General features: G+C 40.8%; 1 protein-coding gene across 1 annotated transcript in view; it reads left to right on the top strand.

Annotated features, from left to right (window-relative positions):
• ABTB2 (ankyrin repeat and BTB domain containing 2) overlaps window positions 1-20,374 on the top strand; it is a 134,097-nt gene that overhangs the window by 80,716 nt on the left and 33,007 nt on the right. The window contains exons 2-3 of the mRNA XM_031553493.2: window positions 3,470-3,616; window positions 6,277-6,487. Coding sequence (XP_031409353.1) covers window positions 3,470-3,616; window positions 6,277-6,487 — 358 coding nt within the window. The remainder of the gene's footprint in view (window positions 1-3,469; window positions 3,617-6,276; window positions 6,488-20,374) is intronic.

The raw sequence follows: 20,374 nt of genomic DNA, 5'->3' as shown, positions 1-20,374 counted from the left end.
AATTAATACTTCTCACTAACTTTGCTTGGGCTCATATCCTTATTTAAATCCAGAGTAATTAAAATTTGTGACCAGAACGCCAGGATACAGCCAGGGAAATGTATGAAGCACAACATAGCCACATCAGATAATTGAAGAAGGGGGATGTACATGTCTGAATGGCTCATTCCTGCACAGTAATTAGGTGCTGTTCCACACTGTTGTTTTGTGGGGAAAAAAGCATTCTTGAACGTCAGGATGTAAATCACCAGTTTTGCCATGATTTCAAACATAAAGAGTGGTTAGATATTAATTGAGGTGTTTCAATTAGAGTTTTCCTTATTTAGTTAGCCATGATTGAAATCAGTGTTGGTGCAAATATTAAAAAAAAAAAAAAAAACAGAAATGCAAATGCCAGGTATAAATAGAAACTGTCTATACCTTCATAATATCTTTTATCTACAAATTGTTTGGTTTGAGTGGGAGGAGAGCTGATACCATCATTTGGGGGGACAAGAAGACATTGCAATGCAGTTGTTTCTACTATCAGGTAATTTTTAATACCAATTAGAGAAAAAAAAAAAAAAAAAAAGTTGTTCCTGATTATAATACCAGTAGTCCAGGCTTGACTGCAGATGTTCTTGAGCCTGAATTTCTGATCTAAAGAATGACTGTGATGCTTTTCCAACTCTACACTTAGTGGAAATGTATGGAAAGAGAAATAATCATCAGCGCACTGCAAGATGAGGGCCAGAAAGCTCTTCTGTAATAATTGTGGATTAAGTTTCTGCTTTGCTGCCTGTCCAGTGTCTGCTCTCAGTCAGTCTCAAATGCAGCACTGAGATGTAATTTCCACTTCCTGGGTTTGCTCAGAACCTAACGAGACCTGCCAGACCGGGTGAGCCTTTGGGAAGCCTTCTGTAAGGAGGGCCTTGATTCATCCTCTACCATGATCCTGTGAAAATCCCAGGTGACATCACAGGGCCAGAGGCTTAGTAACTTCCTTCTTTCTCCTTAGTACATTGAGGATATTCCTCAACAGTAACACAGCAGGTGAGAGCATAAATCTTGTCCACAACTATCTTGTATGAGCAATTTCTCCAAAAGTAAATAAATCATCTCTGTTTCCTCTTACCCGCAGCACCTGGTGAACAAATAACCAAATAACTGGGAGTGTAGTTTCACATTTGGGCCAATCTAAATTATTCTCAAATCTTTACTTTAAATTCCTTTTTAGAAAACGGAACCAACTGAAACTGGCTGGCAGGGGAAATAACACCCCATTTTTTTGCTCTGAGTGGTTTAATAATTTAACTGCCAGTTTCTGTTTTCGCCTCTGTAGAATTACATGCCTCTATTTGAAACTTTTGACAAATCAGTCTATTTTTGTTCTCCCTCTGCCATAAATCCAATCCATATGTCTTAAAACATCCTCTCATAGCTCTAACGTGGAAAAGGAAGTGGCTTAGGCTCTGTATAGGCGGCTACAGTGTAGTTAGCAAGCTCTTGTAGTTTGAATGTATCGCTTCTGCTAGCTCTTAGAGCCTTGAATTCCTAATTATTCAAGTTACAGAGGGCATTGGCAGAGTTTTCCCCATTAACTAACAGTGGTGCACAGTGAAGAAACACAACGGGATAAATCATTCCCTTATCCTCAGATTGTCCAGGAAGTTTTTGATGCAGACCTTGGCTTTACCACCAAACAGGATGCGAAGAGGATGTGAAAAGAGTAGGAGAGATCAATTCAGCATACAGTTTCAAAAGAAAACCTCAAGACAAAGAAACAAAGGTCTTGCCCAATACACTGCAGTTCAGCTGGCGAGGGCTTTGTTTGACAAGCACAGCACCTACGTGACAGGAGGTCACTGCAATATGAGCAAAGTGTCTCCACATCTAAGACTTAACTGGGGTCAGAAGGTGAGACGGGAAAGAAATGTGGATTGAAACTGAAATATATTGGTATGGCTGCTCATGGATCAAAGTTGAAAAACCAAAAATACAGGATGTGCCATGGTAAGAGCGCAGGCAGAAGTAGCTAGCTATAAGTCCCCTGCCTAAAATCATAGAAAATTTAGACCGAGGATATGCCACTGCTGGAGTTGTGGATTGATTCATATTAGCAGTATGGCTGCAACTGAACACACTGTGATACAAGAACACTGGCTGAGTTGACTGCAAAAAGCTTTTGCTCTACTGTGGATACAGTGTCACGCTGGGTGTCATTCGATCACACTGCAGGGTGCCTCCAGAGGAATCGGGTTCCCTCTCCCATCCTACCATGGTCACATATCCCTGTTCCCTTCCTCCCATCAGATGTAGAGGTCACAGTCCCCCTTTCTCTCTGTGCCACACAGAGCAGTTCTTTGGCCACAGGGCAAAGCAGTTCAGCTCACTAATTTGAAGAAAAGCCAATCAACTAATATTTTTTTTTTTTGGAGGAAAGCAGAGTAGGCAATATATTTTGGGGATCTGTGTGGGCGCTGACTTGCAATGTGACTGCAGATTTGCCATGCTTGAACAAAGATATAGGGCAGAAACAATGACTGGGAGAAGGAAAATGACTGCCCCTTTTAGAGACAACTCGCAAAGTAGCGTGAAACTGCCTCGTAGTTTTAAGTACCTCCGGTCATTGCTACCCTTCCCAATCTGTTCATCTAAATAATCTAATTTGTCAACAATTCAAATGAGTTGTAAGGGCAGACATGGTCCAGGTAGGCTGAGGTCCCAATAACATCTACACAGAACTGCTTGTAAAGCCTTAGTTCCATTCAGTTGCTGTGCATTAACTGTCTTGGATGCAAGAAGATGAAATCCTTCAGAATGGAAGGAGTGTGTGTGCAGTGAAGGCATGTGTGCAATATAACTACCTTTCTAATCTCTCTCTCTAAGATAGGGGTCATTTATAGAGAATATAGTCAAACTCAAAACTTGTGGGCGTAGTTTGGCAAACCCAAAGGTTCACGCTTACAGAAACCACAGTCTGCGTATTTGAAACTGCACGCAGGTTCAAAGAGCTGGCATGGCCTGTGGCTTTATTTTTAGAGTTACAAAGATTACAGCTACCGTTTACCCCAGATGGACTTGAGGTTATCTTCTACACCTTTTAAAATTAGGCCCTTATATCTAGCAATCTGCATGCAGCTGTTCAAAGGCAACTTGTATGTGCACGGCTGAGTTTTTGTATAAACAATACGAGGGACTTCATTAAAGCTTTTCATGTAGCTTTATCTCAACTGCAATTTCTAGTTTTTACAAGCTATAGAAACTTCCAGCCTTGCTCCCTAGATCCCAGTTGCACTGTTTCATCCGTTTCAATGGTATTTATAGCACTACTGGATTTTGTTTGAACTGTTCTAAAGACCTCAAGTCCTCTGACTGAAGAAGGTGAAGACATGTTTGAGCTCTGCATCAGTACTGTCGGTACGGAGACTTGCTTTTCTACTCCCAGGAGTTCACTTGTAACAGCTCTGTTTCTTGCTCTCTTCCCTAGGTGTGCTGTCTCTGCCTGCTTACTTCAGCCCATACAACGACGGCTCTGTGTGCAGCGATGGACGGGCTGATGCTTACGCCCAGCTGGAACTCCGAACTTTAGAGCAGTCTCTGTTGGCAACTTGTGTTGGAAGCATCTCTGAATTGAGTAAGTTTCAGTTGTAACTGACTGTGCGTTCCTTTCCATGAAGCAGGAGAGCCGGTCCCTCTGCTATTGAGGTCAGTGGGAGTGTTGCCACTGTTGACAGTGTGAGGAGTATTTGGCCAATGTTATGTAAGGTTTAATTGTTTTGTGGTGTGGTTTATGAAAATCAGTTTGTTTTTTAGGCTTCTTTATATTTAATTCACCTTGGAGATGCATAAGATGTGGCTTTTCCAGCTTCTTGGTAGTTAGTGGTGCTAGTACCAATAGAAGATGGATGCTTTTGCCTAGATACCTCTAGAGCTTTCTTGTACTTTTGTGGAACATAGCAGTGGCACCTCCTTTTGTGGCAAGAAGAGTTCTCTTTTCTTATTGTTTATGCGGTGGAAATGTCAAGAGTGCAGGTTATTCAAGGAAAAGCTTTTTAGTTAATTAAAAAACAAAAAGCGGAGGGAAAAAAAAGTTGAGAGCACTTCAGTAACAAAAACCTCTTCAAAACTTTTTTTTAAATGCTAACCAAATGAAATGTTCCATTCCTAGAGTACTCACAAAGCTCTTTTAAAGTAAACAAAAATGATTTGTGTTTTCCTAGTCTACTTCTCTCTTGCAACGTTTCTGCCGGCATCATTTTCGTAGTTTCTACCATGTGAATGCTAATGAATGTCAGGGGCCAGCAAGGAGTTTGTGGGTTTCACCATTTATTTTGCAACCTGCCTTAATTTGAGGTTTTCAAATTCCTTTAACACACCTCTATTTATCCTGAAACACAAGAGAACATTTGTAGCATGGGTCTGTGATTGAATACAGCTTCCCCTCTCTCTTCCCCCAGCCTTGCTTTGGCCAACTTGGTCATTACACCTAGTGAATGGATCTCCTGATACAGTTGCCTGCTGATTTTTATTTTTTTTTTAATTTTGCTGAACATTGCCAAAAAAATAAAGAGAGTGAGTGTGCAAAGGAGAAGGAACGTTATTCTGTGCTGAAAATTTGAATTCCAAATGCATTTCTTCTGTAATGTGCAGGTTTCTATGTTAGTAGCAATGCTAGAGCGTTCACGATTTTCTTGTAAGATTAGAGTGCAAAGAGTCTGGAGCTGCTGAAGTGCAAAGGCAGAGACATTAGAAGGTTTTGGCGTTCTGAAATGGGTCCTTAAGCTTGTATATATTATGCAGTGAATAAGTAATATAACTGCAAGTGGAGATTTTTTAGTATTGCATTGATCTGAACCACAGATAAAGTTGTATAGAACCTTTGTGGTGATTAATTACCCCCTTACCTGTGCAACACTAGAACTTGATGGGTTGGTTTAGCTGGAGGTTGGTTGGCAAATTCAGTGTCTTGCTGTGATATAAAAGAACAAATGACTTCCTGAGAATTTCAGAGAGAGGTGAGAATAATTCATATTTCACATTAGTTAGTTGAAGGCATTTTCTCAGGATCTAGCTTTGAGATGGGGTAACTATTTCAGTTCCATCCTTTCCCAGAATTGTAACTGTAGGGCACAATGGAGTAACATTTCCTGTGAGAGTCGTAGGGGACTGTAAAGCAACAGAGGATTCTCTCAAGGAAAAAAATAGACTCCTAGCTATGTATAGTAATCATTCAGTCCAGTGGTATGGTAGTCACACTACTCAAAGATGTAGTGTCTGAAGCCTTTGTTGCAAAGCTCATGTTGTTTGTAACGTACCACAATAAAAGGAGAGTAAACAGGGTGTGCCCAGAGCAAGTATATTACACAAATGTCAGCTTTATGTGACTAAAGAGTTTCTACATAGCTGCTAACTTGGGGTCTCTGCTCTGTGAAATTTTATAAATCTGCAGCCTTTAAGTCTTTTCCTAGTAGAAACTGTGTAATGCAGGTTGTCTTCAAGGCCTCTCAAGTTCACCAGTACTCTGAAACAGAAGCAAGTTGGCTCAAATTCAAAGGCTGAGAGGACTCATCAGCTCAGAAAACTTCTAGACTGCACTTCTTACAAGGCTCAGGGGCAAATTCATGGTACAGCTTGTGACAGCATGATATAGTTCAGCTTCTTAATAGGGGGTTCATGTTTTATTGTTCTGGAGGAAGCAGGTAGAGTGAGGAGGACAGAATCAGACTCCTAAAAGAAGAGGTTTCTCTATTAAATGTATCATTAATTTGTCACAAGTGCCTGAACCGCAGAGCCAGCTGAAAGAAATAGGAATAATCTCCTAACATAAAATAGTGATTGTGGAGATTAGATAAAAAAGTATTTGTACTGGTAATGTTGGCTTTGCTATGTGTAAGCTGTGCTTGTGATAATAAGCAATAGTGATTTTACAAAAATACAAACAGGTTTTGTAGGCAGGCAAGAAACTTTTTTTACATGGTGGGGAAAAGGAGAAAAACATTAAAACAGGATGGAAAAATCACTGGAAGGCTATTATTCTGAATGCATGGTGTCTGAAAGGAGTTTCACTTTCTATTTCCTAACTCATAAATTTTTGTTTGAAAGTAAGCTAAATTCCTTTTAGAGCAAACTGCAAGAAGTAGCATCTTGGGGGCAGTTTTTAGCTTAGTGAAATTAAAAGTATTTTTTACACAAAGGGCATTTCTCTCAGCAGTGAGAGATTTGATTTAGCTGAAAGAGTGTATTAAAGGAGCACTGTGAATGAATAACAGAGACTTTTGCGCTCTCTTTTTGCAGGTGACTTGGTATCACGGGCAATGCACCACATGCAGTGCTTGAACACCATTCGCCCAGGCATGAGCCCCATTCGGCAAACTCGGCAGCAGCAACCCATCTCCTGGTCCCCTGATGCTCTCCACACTCTCTACTACTTCCTACGTTGTCCTCAAATGGAGTCTATGGAGAATCCCAACCTCGATCCTCCAAGAATGACCCTGAACAATGAACGGTATGTAGGCTGGTGAATTGTTAGTAGACGGGGAGTTAGGCTAAGAAGGTCTCCTTTTGTTGAGGAACTGTGTGTGCCTGAGCAGCCCTGGCAGTTTTGCAGGATGCTACCTATCAGGCATCAGTTATTCCTGCAGTCAGGCCAGATTATGCTGTTAGCCTTGCCAAGTTTGCTAAGCCTTGGAATTGGAACTGGAAAGTGAGCTGTTTTTTCATGCAATCTTTCCGAGCGAGGCATATACTGAATGCTGCCAACAAGGCTCGTCTGGAGGCACTGCCAAAAGTACATGTGGTTGCCTGAAGCAGTAAAGACCTTACCAAAGAAAATTTTACCTTCTGAATAGCACCAATTAACAATTGTCATCATTCTCAGGAAAAGGAATGTCATTTGCTGTGCAGAATTTCAAAAGGATTTATGACCGAACTTACTTAAAGATTACTTCAGTTGATGCTGTGTGTCCGGTATAGAAAGAAATTTATTCAGGAAGCCAGTAACTAAATAAAAAATGCAGTAGATCGCCATGCTTTCTGCCAGCATCATACCTGACTCTGAAAGTAGGCTCATTATTAGAGTGGGTCAGAAATTTTCCAGTGGGATGTTTTTTTCTGTTAGAAACCTCCCCAGTTTCCTTCCTGCATGGCTCCTTGGCAGACTGCCTGACAGGCAAGTGGCAGCACGGAGCCTAAGAACCCTCAGAGCCCTCCCCACAAGTTCCTTGACAGGTCAGGCAGATTCTGCTCTTGTGCTCTTCAGCTCAAAGGCAGACAGGTAACTGGTTAACTTGCAGTTGTTTCCTGCAGAAAGACCTAAGTCTTTCAGGGCATAAGTTTCCCCAGTTTGAAATGTATATGTTACTTAAGTGCAGTTTTTGGCTTCCAATGAACAGTAGCCAATACTTAAGCTAAGTCACCTTTTGGTTTTCTTTTAGCCTGCTGGACATCAGGCAGGTGGCTGTTTCCAGGTCCATCCCAAAAGCAGCCTGTGGTTGTGAAGTTTTGTAGGATAGTGATGTGTTGAAGTCTGGGATAGAGACCATTCACAAGCAGGATGTCTGTTGCATGGGTGAGCAGATAGAAGAGAACATCTCTGCAGGTTTATGAATAGTGTGGTTTCTTTGCACCTTATGCTTTACCAATGGCCTCTGCTTCTGAAGTTGATTTAAAATCATGGTAACATATGTCATCCTTAAAATTTATTCTAAAAACCTAAAAAAATTAAACCACCTTCTTCTTTCTCTATTCTGAGTACGTGGAGATTATAATACTTTTTCCTCTCCTCCTTGCTGGGTGGCCAGTGGATGTTGTTTGTTTGTTTGTTTTTTAAATATTATTTTTAATTTTTATTGAACCCATTTGTTTTTGCTGTCAGTCTGCACTCTCCTCAGTCAGTGTGTTTCTGATGCTTCAGGTAAGTCCTGTCTCCTACTTTGGTCTGTACCAAGCTTGCCTCCTATAGCTCCATTCCTCACCAGCAGAGCTGTGGTTGATGGCTTAAGGGTCTGAGCTTGATTGCTTAGGAGTGAGATGATTTTCTGAGAATAGCAGTAGACTGAGCTGTCTTCGTTTAAGGCTCTGATTTTACAGACTGGGATGCAGAAAAACCTGTTGGATGAAAAGCAGCTTCTATAACTACAGTCTCAGTGTTACTTTAGTTAAGGAGAAAAGGACAAAACTGTCATTGCTAAGTTGCCTATTCCGACAAAGTATTTTGCATGTTACTAGTCTGTGTAGCTACCTCCACTGTTCACTGGCTTTTATTTTCCTTTGTATGCTGAACTATCTTTCTGTACTTTATCACAGTTCATGGTGAACTTACTTCTTTGAGGTCTCATCTGGGAGCTCAACTGTTCCGCAAAGTAAAAAAAGATTTTTTTTTCTGTTTCTGTCTGATCATTCTCCAAAAAGAGAATGCAGACTCAATAAGATCTGTGGGCATAACTGTAGCATGAGAGAGGGAACTGACTACTTGTATGAAAACCAAGGAGAATGAAATACATTTAAATAAAATAGATACAGGAAGATGTCTGGCTGCATGATGCACAGCCCTTTGGTTGCTCTGTTTTCGGGGGTTCACTGATCAAATGCTCTCTCTAGTTCTAAACAGTTTATTTTGCATTTCATGTTAGCACACTGCAAAAAATGAGCTTTCATGGGGCCACATTCTGTCAAGTTGTACCACTAGTTTTCACAGTTGTACAGCTGAATCTGTCCAGCACCTTGTAGCAGCAATGTAGATTAAGCTTTCTATTTTGTGTTGTGTTCTTTTTGATGTCCTCATTATAATGATGATGCAGCTACCTGTTTTGTACACTGGTAATAAACCAGTTCAATCAGAAGTGCAGTCTTTTCTCCAACTGCTCCCAAACATTTCTCTTTGCATGGTGTACTGGAGTTTTTTTGGAATTCAAGCTGCAACTCTATTCTGTTTTAAAATCTGCACTAGATCCTATAACAGCTGCTATTGGGGAAACTTCTGCAATTTTTTTCTGACCAGTATTGAGCTGTAAAGGAAATTAAAGGGGATATACTAAAAGGGAGCAAAAACTGGCATTAGGGAGGGAGAAAAACCTGAGGTTAAACAATTGGCTATGAGAAGTTTTTTAAACTTGAAAATGAAATTAATACTGCCCGGTATGTCAGAAGATAACTTCCAGCCTTAACTTCCACGTGCTTCAGGGCATATTTTTATGTGACTTAATGTATTGATCTCTGTGAACATTTAATATAGCCAGTGGTAAAAATATTGCTGGTACACTTTGTACAGGAGGTGGTTTACTCATTCTTAGCTTAAGAGGAAAGATAGTTGAGGCTGCATGTAAGATACCTGACTTATGCCTTAATAGATGAGAGCACTGATTCACCTAATGTGGCTTGGCAAAGCTGTGCAGTTCTTTTATTCTTTATTGAGCTGTGCTACATCAGCTGCAAACTCTGCAAACTCTTTTGTGCATTTATGTCCCCTCTCTGGAATATTCTTGTGACGTACATTGCAATCCTAGTTTGTTTTCTACTGAAAAAAATCTCTGTCACAAACAAGGGCCACTATTGCTGACCTATTTGCTTGTATTGCTGTATTTGCTTGTGCTTGGGTTTTCAGCCTGATGTATAAATCTCATTGTTGAATACTAATCTGAAGTTAGGCGAAGAGAGGGACGGCTCTTAGAGCTACAGACTTGGTAAAACCCCATCTTTATCTTGGAAAGATCTATGAGCCACGTAGATTCAGCAGGAACTGCAGTTCTGCAATACATCTCTGGACGTGACAGCCTACTATCCATTTTGTTTGACTGTTGTCTGTGAGCCTTCTGTGTGTCACACTGTGTGTGATGCTGTGGTGCAGAGTGCTATAAAAATCATAATGCTGTAAGGTCTGGAAGGTTTTTACTGTGCTTCCCTGCTACATGAAAGCAAATATGGATTTCAAGTTCAGAAACTGTGCCCAGTGGAGGCTGTCATGCCTGGACTGCCATACAGGGCTTTTAAAAACTAGGCCAAGCTTCTGAACGTATCATGCAGCAAACTGTACAAGGTATGAAAACATACATTTGTATTTAGATATGCAAGGCACCCCAGTGAACAGATTCAACTTAAACTGATGTGTTTCTTACCCATGCTGAATATCTCCTCAGCCAAAGTATTGAGGACAGTAAACTACAGAGTCCTGCCTCTGATTGGGGTAGTTGTAGTTGTCTATCTACAGCTTGGTGGGTGGAGGATCCTTCTTGTTTGGCCTCCAATATGTGAATGATTTGGGACACCAGTAGACTGAAGCTGTGGGAAGTTTGTTGATTCTGACACTGTGTCTGGTTCTGATACTTACCTCCAGGTAAAGGCACCGAAGTGGAAGGGAAAGAATAGGCAAAATTAGGCAGAAAGCACCTAAATATTTGTAGCAAAAGTTTTGAAACATTTCTCCGGTTCATGTAGCTGCTCACTCTACGACCACATGGAACCCCAAACGGACTGAATTTGCTGCATGGGCAGTAAACTATCTGCTGTTTGGTGTAAAATAAGCTACCCAAAGAAGCATTTTGCAAGTAGTGTGCTACTTGTGCAATATGTTGGCCAATGGATTAGACCCCACGGTTGAGATCAGGATGCTTTATTCACTAACTCAACTGCCTGAAAGCTAAGAACTTGTCTGTACCATTAGAGAGTCTTTGCTGCTATAAAAAGTCTCTCTGCTGGGTGATGCTCTATTTATTTATTTATTTATTTATTTATTTTTGGTTTCTCAGGGATCTCAGAGTACGTTGTATAAAAGATCAGACATTGTGCTTCTGGGCCACGGAGAGTTAGCAGCCATGTGGCATTCCCTCTCTCCCTGCTCTGGTTCTGCTCTGCTTTTCCCTTACTGCTTATGTCAAGCTAGCTGAGCTTGGGAGCGCTCTGCAGTGTGAGATCATGTCCCAAAGCAGCAGAGCATGTTTGCTGGCATTCTTTATGGGATACTGTGACTTGAGAAGGGCCATCCAAAGGTAAACTAAGTTTTTTCTTCCCTCTTCATTTTTTCCCTGTGTGGGATTTAAAGCTTTTGTCTTACTTTTAACAGTGTGTCCAGACAAGATTACTCTCTGATTGATACTTATCTCATGGAGTATTTGCTCCCTGTAGAGCACAAATTGAGGTCAGTATTCTAGTTTCATTTTACAGCTGGATGGACTAGCCTACCTAAGATTAATTGACAGCTAGGGCAGTGGAGCAGACTTAAAGCTAGAAATAGAAGCCATTGACTGCCTTCATCCTATCTCTGTTTGGATGCGAGATCCCAGAAGTTCAGATTACTATGTGTGTACAGCATTTATAGTAGGAATGTTAGTATAACCCAAAACCTAAGAAAAGATTAAAAAAAGGAAAAGTTGGATCCTGCATCCTATTGTGTAGCTGGTTGTCTTATAAATCATTTTTCTATAGCCAATATTGTTGAAGGTTCTAAAGGTAATATAGGCTTGTTTATCAGTACTTGTGCAGCCAGTCACATCAGTTGAAGCAGGTCGAGAGGAGGGCCGTGAAGATGATTGGAGGGCTGGAGCACCTCACTATGAGGACAGGCTGAAAGAGGTGAGGCTTCTCAGCCTGGAGAAGAGAAGTCTCTCCAGGGGGACCTTATAGCAGCCTTCCAGTACTTGAAAGGGGCCTACAGGAAAGCTGGGGAGGGACTTTTCTTAAGGGCAGATTGAGGGAAAATGGTTTTAAACTGGAAGAGGGTAGATTTAGTCTAGGTCTTAAGAAGAAATTCTTTACTATGAGGGTGATGAAACACTGGCACACGTTGCCCAGTGAGGTTGTGAATGCCCCCTGTCTGTGAGCATTCAGGCTGGATGGGGCTTTGAGCAACTTGGGCTAGAGGGAGGTGTCTCTGCCTATAGCAGGGGAGTTGGAATTAGGTGGTCATAAAGCTCCCTTCCAACCCAAACCGTTCCATGATTCTATGATCGGAACTTTCTGAGCTCTCTGAATTGCTGGCATGCCAAGTTTCACATGTCTGACTTTACTGGTGTGTCATTTTAATCCAAAAGTCGGTGAACAAAAAACAATTTAAATCAGCAAAAGCACAGTACCCATCTGACTGTCAGAGAAAATCCAGCGAAACACTAGCGAAATTCCAGAGCCAGTGTAGAATTCATCAGCCACCAAAAGTAAAATTCAAGGCTTGCCAATTTGATGGAAACCCAGATGGAAAAGTCATGGACATTGCAGGAAGCCAACTGCAATCACGGATTGCATGCATACCATATCTTTTAGGAAGGGTCAGGCAGAAGCAGTGGGCTATTGCTTGCTTTCCTGTGTTGTGTTAGCAGGGTAGAAAGAAGGAGCTGAGCAATCTATTTGTGTTCCATGGAGTATTTCCAGAAATGCCTTCTCTGAAACATTATTTATTGGGAAGGGATCTGATGCTGCCAGGAGAATGACTGTAGTTCTTTCATGCTATTTTTGAGTACTATTTGCTCAAAGGCTATATTCTTCCAGTATTTGACCTATTGATTTAAATAAAAACATTTGATATTTGTCTTGTGGCATACAGTCCAAATTTACTCTGGCTAGCATGGAAACCAGAGATAGATCTACATTAAGAGTTCCTGATAGAACATCAAAATTCTGTCCAAGCATCCCTGAAATTGATGGTGTTCAAGTTTGTATCTCAGCCTGCTATGCATGCAGATTCAAGCACTCATACTCAAACCAGACAGAGTGGAACAGTGGCCTTATGATCCTGTTCTATTTTTCTGTTTGTAAAATGCAGCCTGTCTTCAGATACCTTAGAGACATGCCACTGACTTTTACTGAGGGGAAAAAAATCTCTAAGTAGCTTGTATCTGTGCTTTTCTAGAGCACTCTTCTCAAGTATTGTCTTGTTTAGGTTCTTTATCAAGAGTCTTGAGTGTTTGATAAAGAAATCCTGTGCTATGGCTATTTCTAAATCCTCAGTGACTACCTGATGAAGACGGTCTCCTCATATCGTTTTTTTTACAAAATTCTTAATTTGAAAAAACATTGCTTTGATCTTAGTATGTTTTTTCTTGATGATCTTTAGGTGCATCATTAGAAATAATTAGAGCCCTTAGATATTTCCCTCACAATTAGTTGCTTTTTTCCCCTCTGCTCAGAAAAGGCCTGAAACATTAAATGTTAATTCTGCAATGGCTTGAGACAAGAGTGATTCAATCACATGGATCAATTTTTACAGAGGCTATCAATTCACATTAAAGAGCATACTAGCAACCCAATTGTTAATGCCAGTTATATCCAGAAAGTCTTGCTTGCTATTGCATGGACACCCAACTAGCAGAAAAAGAAGGAAAATCAGGAATAACCTGCAGAGCCTGCTGCTGAGACCCGTGATTGCTTGAAATGCATCATTGAAATCACTGGGAAGTATCACTGCTTTCAGAGCTAGTTAAGAACAAATCTTTTCTCCAGATGGATGTTTCCAGACTCTGAGTGGTCTGTCAAGAGGCTTTTTTCCCTCTACTCTTTTAAAGTGTAGGTTTATGGAATTTTGTTAAGTGGAATGGCTACATCATTGTCTGTGTTTTAAATTTATCTGTGGCCTAGCCTTTCCTAATTCAAATTTTATGTATTTATGTCTGAATTCTTCTCTTTTACAGCCGTATCCTATTGTTACCATGATTGATCAGGAAGAGAACTTGATATACCTAGTTCAATGAGCTGTGCTTTTTAAAAAGCCTGCAGTAAAATAAATTCTGGAATCTCTTGTCTGAGAGATCTTAGTATCTTTCAGCTCTTTCTACAGCTGCATCACTAAACACATGAAAGACTTTTTGCAATTCTGTAAAACCAGCTTTTTGATAAATGATCCTTCATTTTGTTTTCAAGCCCAGTATCCTCCATTAAGACTGGGGGCAGCATCCTGCTTTGCACTGTGCACCATTGGGTCCTCATCTCAGGGAGGACTGTCATGGCTACAAACTGTCAGCCGTGCAGAACTGTGTGGGTCTGCCTTGTCAGCAGTACTGTCTGGAGTTTACAGAATCACAGAATCACAGAATTGTAGGGGTTGGAAGGGACCTCTAGAGATCATCGAGACCAACCCCCCTGCCAAAGCAGGTTCCCTACACCAGGTCGCACAGGTAGGCGTCCAGGCGAGACTTGAATATCTCCAGAGAAGGAGACTCCACAACCTCCCTGGGCAGCCTGTTCCAGTGCTCCGTCACCCTCACCGTGAAGAAGTTCTTACGCACATTCGTGCGAAACTTATTCGTGCGAACCTATGCTTTGGTGACTTACTTTGTGATCGTTCAGAAACACAGAGGTCACCTTTTTTTTTTTTTTTTTTTCCTTTCTTTTTTCCCCCCTGGCCCAAGAAGTTGATGGATTTTGTTTTGTTTTACTCTTTAAAACAAACAAAAAAGCCAACTTGCTATTGATGAAGGGCCTGTTTGAGACATAGAGCACCTCGTGTTGGATTCACTTGTGATTGTGAGATACTCTTTTACAAGGAAGAGAGAGTGAATGGTCATGTTTCAGAGGTTCATAACTTACAGTCAGCGGGCATCTATTGACTAAACTTAATTGTACATCAGTAGCGCTGTTTCTGGCCCACACTAAATAGTTGCACAATATCTTTTGACATTTTGCACAGTTTTGAGAATTGAAAATGTGTATATTTTATCAGGAGGAGTCAGACATTTTGTTGTGCTTTTGGTGACTAATTTTCACCTTCCTATTTTGTATGGTAACATCTCAGCACATTCTACAGCAGTAATATCTAGCCAGAAAAAAAGGAAAAGAAACACAACACGAAACATTCAGAAACTACCAATTTATTAGGAGAGTTGTATCCCGTGCAAATGGGACACGGAGCATATGAGCTCCTGACATCCGAGTGAAAGACTGAAGAGAAATTCAGGGTGAAATCCTGGATCATCGTGGGTTTTTTCTTTTCTTCTTTTTTTATAGTTCATTTCTTCATGTTCAAAGATTATAAAATTGAAAAGTAGGGGTGACATTGCCAGTAGCAAGGGGGATTAATTGCAAACCCTGAGGATCAAATTAATCCAAGTGTAATTGCTGAAACTGGCAGTGCAGTCTACCAGATTCTTCTTCTGTCTTTTATGTTGTCTGTATAAACAAACACCGCTCCTTTTTTTAACTTTGTTTGCACCTGGAACAGACTAGCCTTTCTCCCATACTGCTGTCTGTAAGCAATTTGTAACATTAACTCAAGTGTTTCTAAAGTAGCTTGTATCTTCTGATCTTCTGAATTGAAATGGGGGTGTGGTACAAACACGGGTTTTTTAAATTCTCTGCAGCATTGCAAGGGGAAGAATATCACTGCAATACCAAATCAAACAGCACAGAACAGACTTGATAGAGAGAAAAGGGACTGCCTCTCCATGCCAGCCATGGCGCACAGGGAAAGCATTACAGGTGAATAAGAACTTGCACAGTGAAACTAATATTTGGTTCTAATAACTGTATCTGAAGCCACGCACCAAAAAGTTGGCCTCTTGAATCCTTGCTACTGAATATGTATTGGATTCTGTGAACAGTAGTTAAAGATTAATATATGAAGTCTCAGATGTCAGATATAAATGTGCAGGGGGACAGATTACTTGGAAGATTAGAAGGTGTGAATATGTGACTTGATATTTAAACACCTGTAAGCAGATAATCTGACTTGCCTGGTCCTCTGACTGGAGGGGCCACTGTGTCTCTGAGGCCAGAGGAGTGGATGTGTAGGTACTGCAGCAACAGCTGGTGCTGATTTCAAGCTAGCCAAGTGTTCGTATTTCTTATCATAGATAATCCACCTCATCCCTGAGCTTGTTTTCAGCAATTCTCAATTCTCTTCCTTTGATCCTGAAAGGGTTCAATTCATCTGACACAGTAAGGATGCAGGAGGTAAATAAGGAGCACTCCAGTAGGGATTACTGGCAGACTGTGAGAGTCACATGAACTGCATTTGCTGATCATATCTTAAAATTGTTGGTAAATTATCAAGGTGCCTACTTTATATTAAAATGTGAATAAAAATATCTGTTTTGTGCAGCTGCAAGGGATATGAAAATATTATATTAGTATATGAACTGAATGAATGTTAGAGCTGTGAATACCCAGAGTTGAACTGGACAGTTTCCAGAAGTCCCTTTCAGATTAAATGGGTCCCTCTCTTAGAACACAGCAAAGCATTAACAGAACACCTGTGCTTATTGAGTGCTGTGGAACTATCGGTGACGACGGATTGGTAAGGAAACAGTGGTTTCTTGCATAAAGATCTAGCATCCCTGGGAGCTCTTCCTAGAGTTCATTTTCTTCACCAATATAACTTATGCTGAAACGCAAACTCTGTCTATCAATGTGCTGATCTGAAATAATGAACAAGTTGGATAGAGCAGTAAAGGGAAATGTAAGTTACATATCTACAAGATACTGGGCAAACAAAGGGAAAGTAAAATGGAAGGATCTTCATGTCATTCCATGCTGCATTTCAGACCCTGGATAGGAGGAAATAATCATGGAAACTATTTCAAAATATGCTGATGCCAAAAGAGTGGGTGGGAGTAGTCAGTAAGGATTGCAGAGAGGAAACCTTTTGTGATAACTTGGTGAATGAGAGGAGAACAGTAGGCAATGCATATCTTTTACTTAGCAAGGCTGTCAACACTGTGTCCCATAACACTCTTACAGACAAATTTGATGAGGTATGGGCCAGATGAGTGTGAAGGGAGCTGCTGGGCTCAAAGATTTGTGATGAGCATCACAAAGTCCAGCTGGATGTCAGTCACTAGTGATATGTGCCAGGGTCAATGGTGGGATCAGTACTGTTCAACAACTTAATTAATGACTTGGATAATAAGACAGAGTGCATCCTTAGCAGGTTTGCAGGTGATATGAAACTGGAAGAATGGGAGAATCCTTGATGCGTCTAGTGGCTGGGCTGCTGTTCAGAGGGACCTTAGTAGGTTGAAGAACTGGTGAAACAGGAATCTCAATTAGGATAAGCAAATGGAAATGCTCAGTCCTTGTCTGGAAAGGAATAACCCCAGGCACCAGTACATGCTGAAGGCTGATGAGTTGGAGCAGCTTTGCAGAAAAGGAGCTGGAGGTTCTATCAAACAGCATATCAAACATAAGCCAGCAATGTGCTCTTGCTGCAAAGGTGGCTGATATTATCCTGGGCTGAATTAGAGAGTTTACAACAGGTGGAGAGGGAGATCCTTCCACTCTGCTTAGCCTGTACAGGTACAGTTCTGGGCTCCCCAGTATAGAAGAGAGGTGAATATACTGGAAAGAATCCAGCAAAGAGCCACAAAGATGATGAAAATGGAATGCAGTTTCTGTCATTTGAGGTGTGGCTGAGAGAGCTGGGGTTTCGTTGTCTAAGAGAAGGCTCAGGGAGATCTTATCAGTCTTTATAAATATTTCCCTCCCAGCAGGGAGGGAAACAAAGATGAAGCCAGACCCTTCTAATTGGTGCACAGTGAAAGAACAAAAGCACAAGCTGGAATATAGAAAATTCTACTTCAGCATGATAAAGCTATACTTAACATGATAAGTAACAGGTTACCACTGTTGTTTGTGTAGTCTCTGACCTTGGAAGTAATCAGAATCCCACTGGACGTGGTCCTGAGCAACCTCCTCTAGCTCACCCTGGTTTGAACAAAACCATCTCCAGGGGGTGCTGCGCAACCTGGGCTGTTCTGTGGTTCTAATGGCAGTTTTTGTCCCTTAAAGTAGCTTTGTGTGTGTCACCTGGTGACTTCCCAGTCATTAAGTGTCAAGAAATAGTTTTGGAGAACAGGCAGTAGCTATTCCTTTCCACCTACCTGGAGAAGCAGTACCACCTTTTAACAGTCTTAGTTCTGGCGGTTACAAAAGTTTCTTCTGAAAAACACTGTTAGAGTAGATGTCAGTGCTTGCTTTGTGTCTTTGACCCAAGCCATTTCTGGCAAATTTTCTCTACTTGTAAAAATGTTTGAAAACTATGGAGCCAATTGTTGGCTCATTTCTTTAGTAACAAAGAGATGATAGCCACTGTGTGTAAGTGTGTGCTACCACTCTGCAATTACTGTAACTACAGCTACAGTAATTACTGCAACTACTGCGAAGATTTCAGTGTTAAGTTCTTGGCTTCTGCACTTAAGTTTCCATCTGTTCAGATCAAAAAGAAGGTAGGAGAAAATAAAAGCCTGTTAAATGAGTTGCCTGTATTCTCCAGGGTAATACAAACAGAAATGCCCAGTGCCTGTAGACCCTCTATGTTGTGTATTGTTTATTGTTTGCTATTTCATCATCAGAAGATTAAGCAGCAAAGTAGCATAAAAAAAGGAAAGAAGAGTAATGCAGAAAAAGTTAGAACAGAACTGTTACAGCAAGTGTTATGAGAAAGGTATTTTACAAACACAGAGGTGAATAAAGCAAGGTGTTCTGGCTTCATTTTTTCAGCTTTGGGACAGCAGCTACCTGTTAAAGTAGAGGACTGACTGAGTCTCTATTTGTCTACTTGCTGTTGGCTGTCATTTAATATCAGTCTGTCTCCATTTTTCCCAGAGGTTGTTCTTCAGAGATAACCACAGTGCTCCTGTAAGTCACATAAGTAAAACGTAGTAACTCTGTGGATGAAAGGTTCTGAAAATATTGCAAAGAACGATGGTAAAAAGCCAGCAAGTTTCTTCTTTTTCAGTAATTGCTGTTTCCAATTGAAGTTAATATTGTTTCCTGTTGGACTAAATTACAGACGTGCAGAATTTGCCTGTTTCCTGAGGAAGGAGTTAGCATGGCCCTTGTTAAAGCATCAGCTAAATAAAGACACTGTTCGGAGTTTTTGCAGCACAGCAGCCACGGTTGGCAGATTGTTGGGGTTTTCTCTCTTATTTCTCCCGACATCTTTGTTACAGAGACCTGAGAGCTAAGCTCTTCTGAAGAGTAAACGTTTCTGGGTATAATTTATGATAATAGCAACAATCATTCTTTCTCTTTGACCTTGTGGGGATTAGAAACTAAGCTTTCCCTGGGGTAATCCTAGATTGTATGTCTCTGCTTTGTCTCCTTTTAAAAGAGACTCTGGCAGTTTGTGTTTCCTGGTCCCCTACCTACAAGTGCATGTACAGCCATGACCTGATTGTCACTTAGGATGCTAAATTGTGCTGTTTTCATCAAGTGTTCTTACAGTAAATGCTGAGCTGACTGTTTTTAAAAGTATGCCTGCTCTGCAATACAAATCCTATTCAAATGAGTTACATGTCTAAGCAGATTCAGCTCTGATTTGTGGATTCTTCTGGGGCTAAACAACCACGTGCTGATACAGTGCATGCTGGTCTGATGTGTTTGCTCAGAGAGGAAAGACAACGAACCATATTTTACTCTCTCTGCTTATCAGTATAAATCTGAAGTGATGCTGCTGAAAGGGGTACTTTAAGTCAAACTGCTGGGATCTTCAGTTCAACTGAAGACTGTACCTAAAGTTCTTTCTTGCGTGGATTAGAAAGTATACCTCAAAGGCTAGAGAACAGGGCAGAGAAACAGAGGCTTGTAAGTAGTTATTCCTAAGCTTGCTGGAAAACTCTGCTACTATAAGCAAATCACTTAGCCATTCTTCACTTCTTCAGCTCCCTTCAGAGACAAAACATACTTCCAAAAAGGCATAGGGTCTTCTGATACAAGTGCTTTAGAACTGCAAAGATTTTTCAGTACAAAAAGATGAGTTATTCACAAGATAGCACTAGAAGAAGATAGACAAGCTATTTGAGAGGAGTATAAGTAGTTCAGCGTGAAATCATAACAGGCTATTACAAGCTGCTCAGAATGCATCTTGTTGCAATTATGTTGTTTCCAGTATCCAGATTGTGTGATTAAGAGTTACCTTTGTGCAGCACTGCACTGTGCCAGGTAGCCGTGCTGAGTTCCCTGATGTGGCTGCCAAACTTTTTGGGAAGGGTCTCTCTGAAGAATTTTGATGCATTGGAACACCACAGAAACATATGTTCCTTAACCGACTTTCCATCTGGGTATCCCATTATTCCTTATACAAGAAATGCTGCAATAGTTTAATTAACTTGCTTTGGAACTTCTTTTTGTCTGTTGAAATCTCTGTGCTGAGATGCATATTATGCTTAATCTTGGCTCAAGCGTAGGTGACCAAACTAATTTAATTTGACTAACTAACTATAGAAAAGGCATTCACCCAGGTGTAGTGATGCATTGTCATTCTCATTATGTACAGTTGCAGCCATATGCTCAGGACTTAGAGGTAACTAAGGTGAAGAAAGGCAAGTGGAAACTACTTTATTCCTCAAAAAATTTTGCTGCTTCAGTTTTCTTTCAGGTAAAAACTCTGGGAAGAAAGATTTTGGTTTCTCATCTTCTGCGTGCATTTTGTTGTTCCTTTGCATTTGAAATGCAGAGCACTGGGTGTTGATAAGGA

The sequence above is a fragment of the Meleagris gallopavo genome, chromosome 5, assembly GCF_905368555.1.
Source record: "Meleagris gallopavo chromosome 5, MGAL_WU_HG_1.1, whole genome shotgun sequence".
Classification (NCBI taxonomy): Eukaryota; Metazoa; Chordata; class Aves; order Galliformes; family Phasianidae; genus Meleagris; species Meleagris gallopavo.
This window is presented reverse-complemented; position numbering and strand designations above follow the sequence as displayed.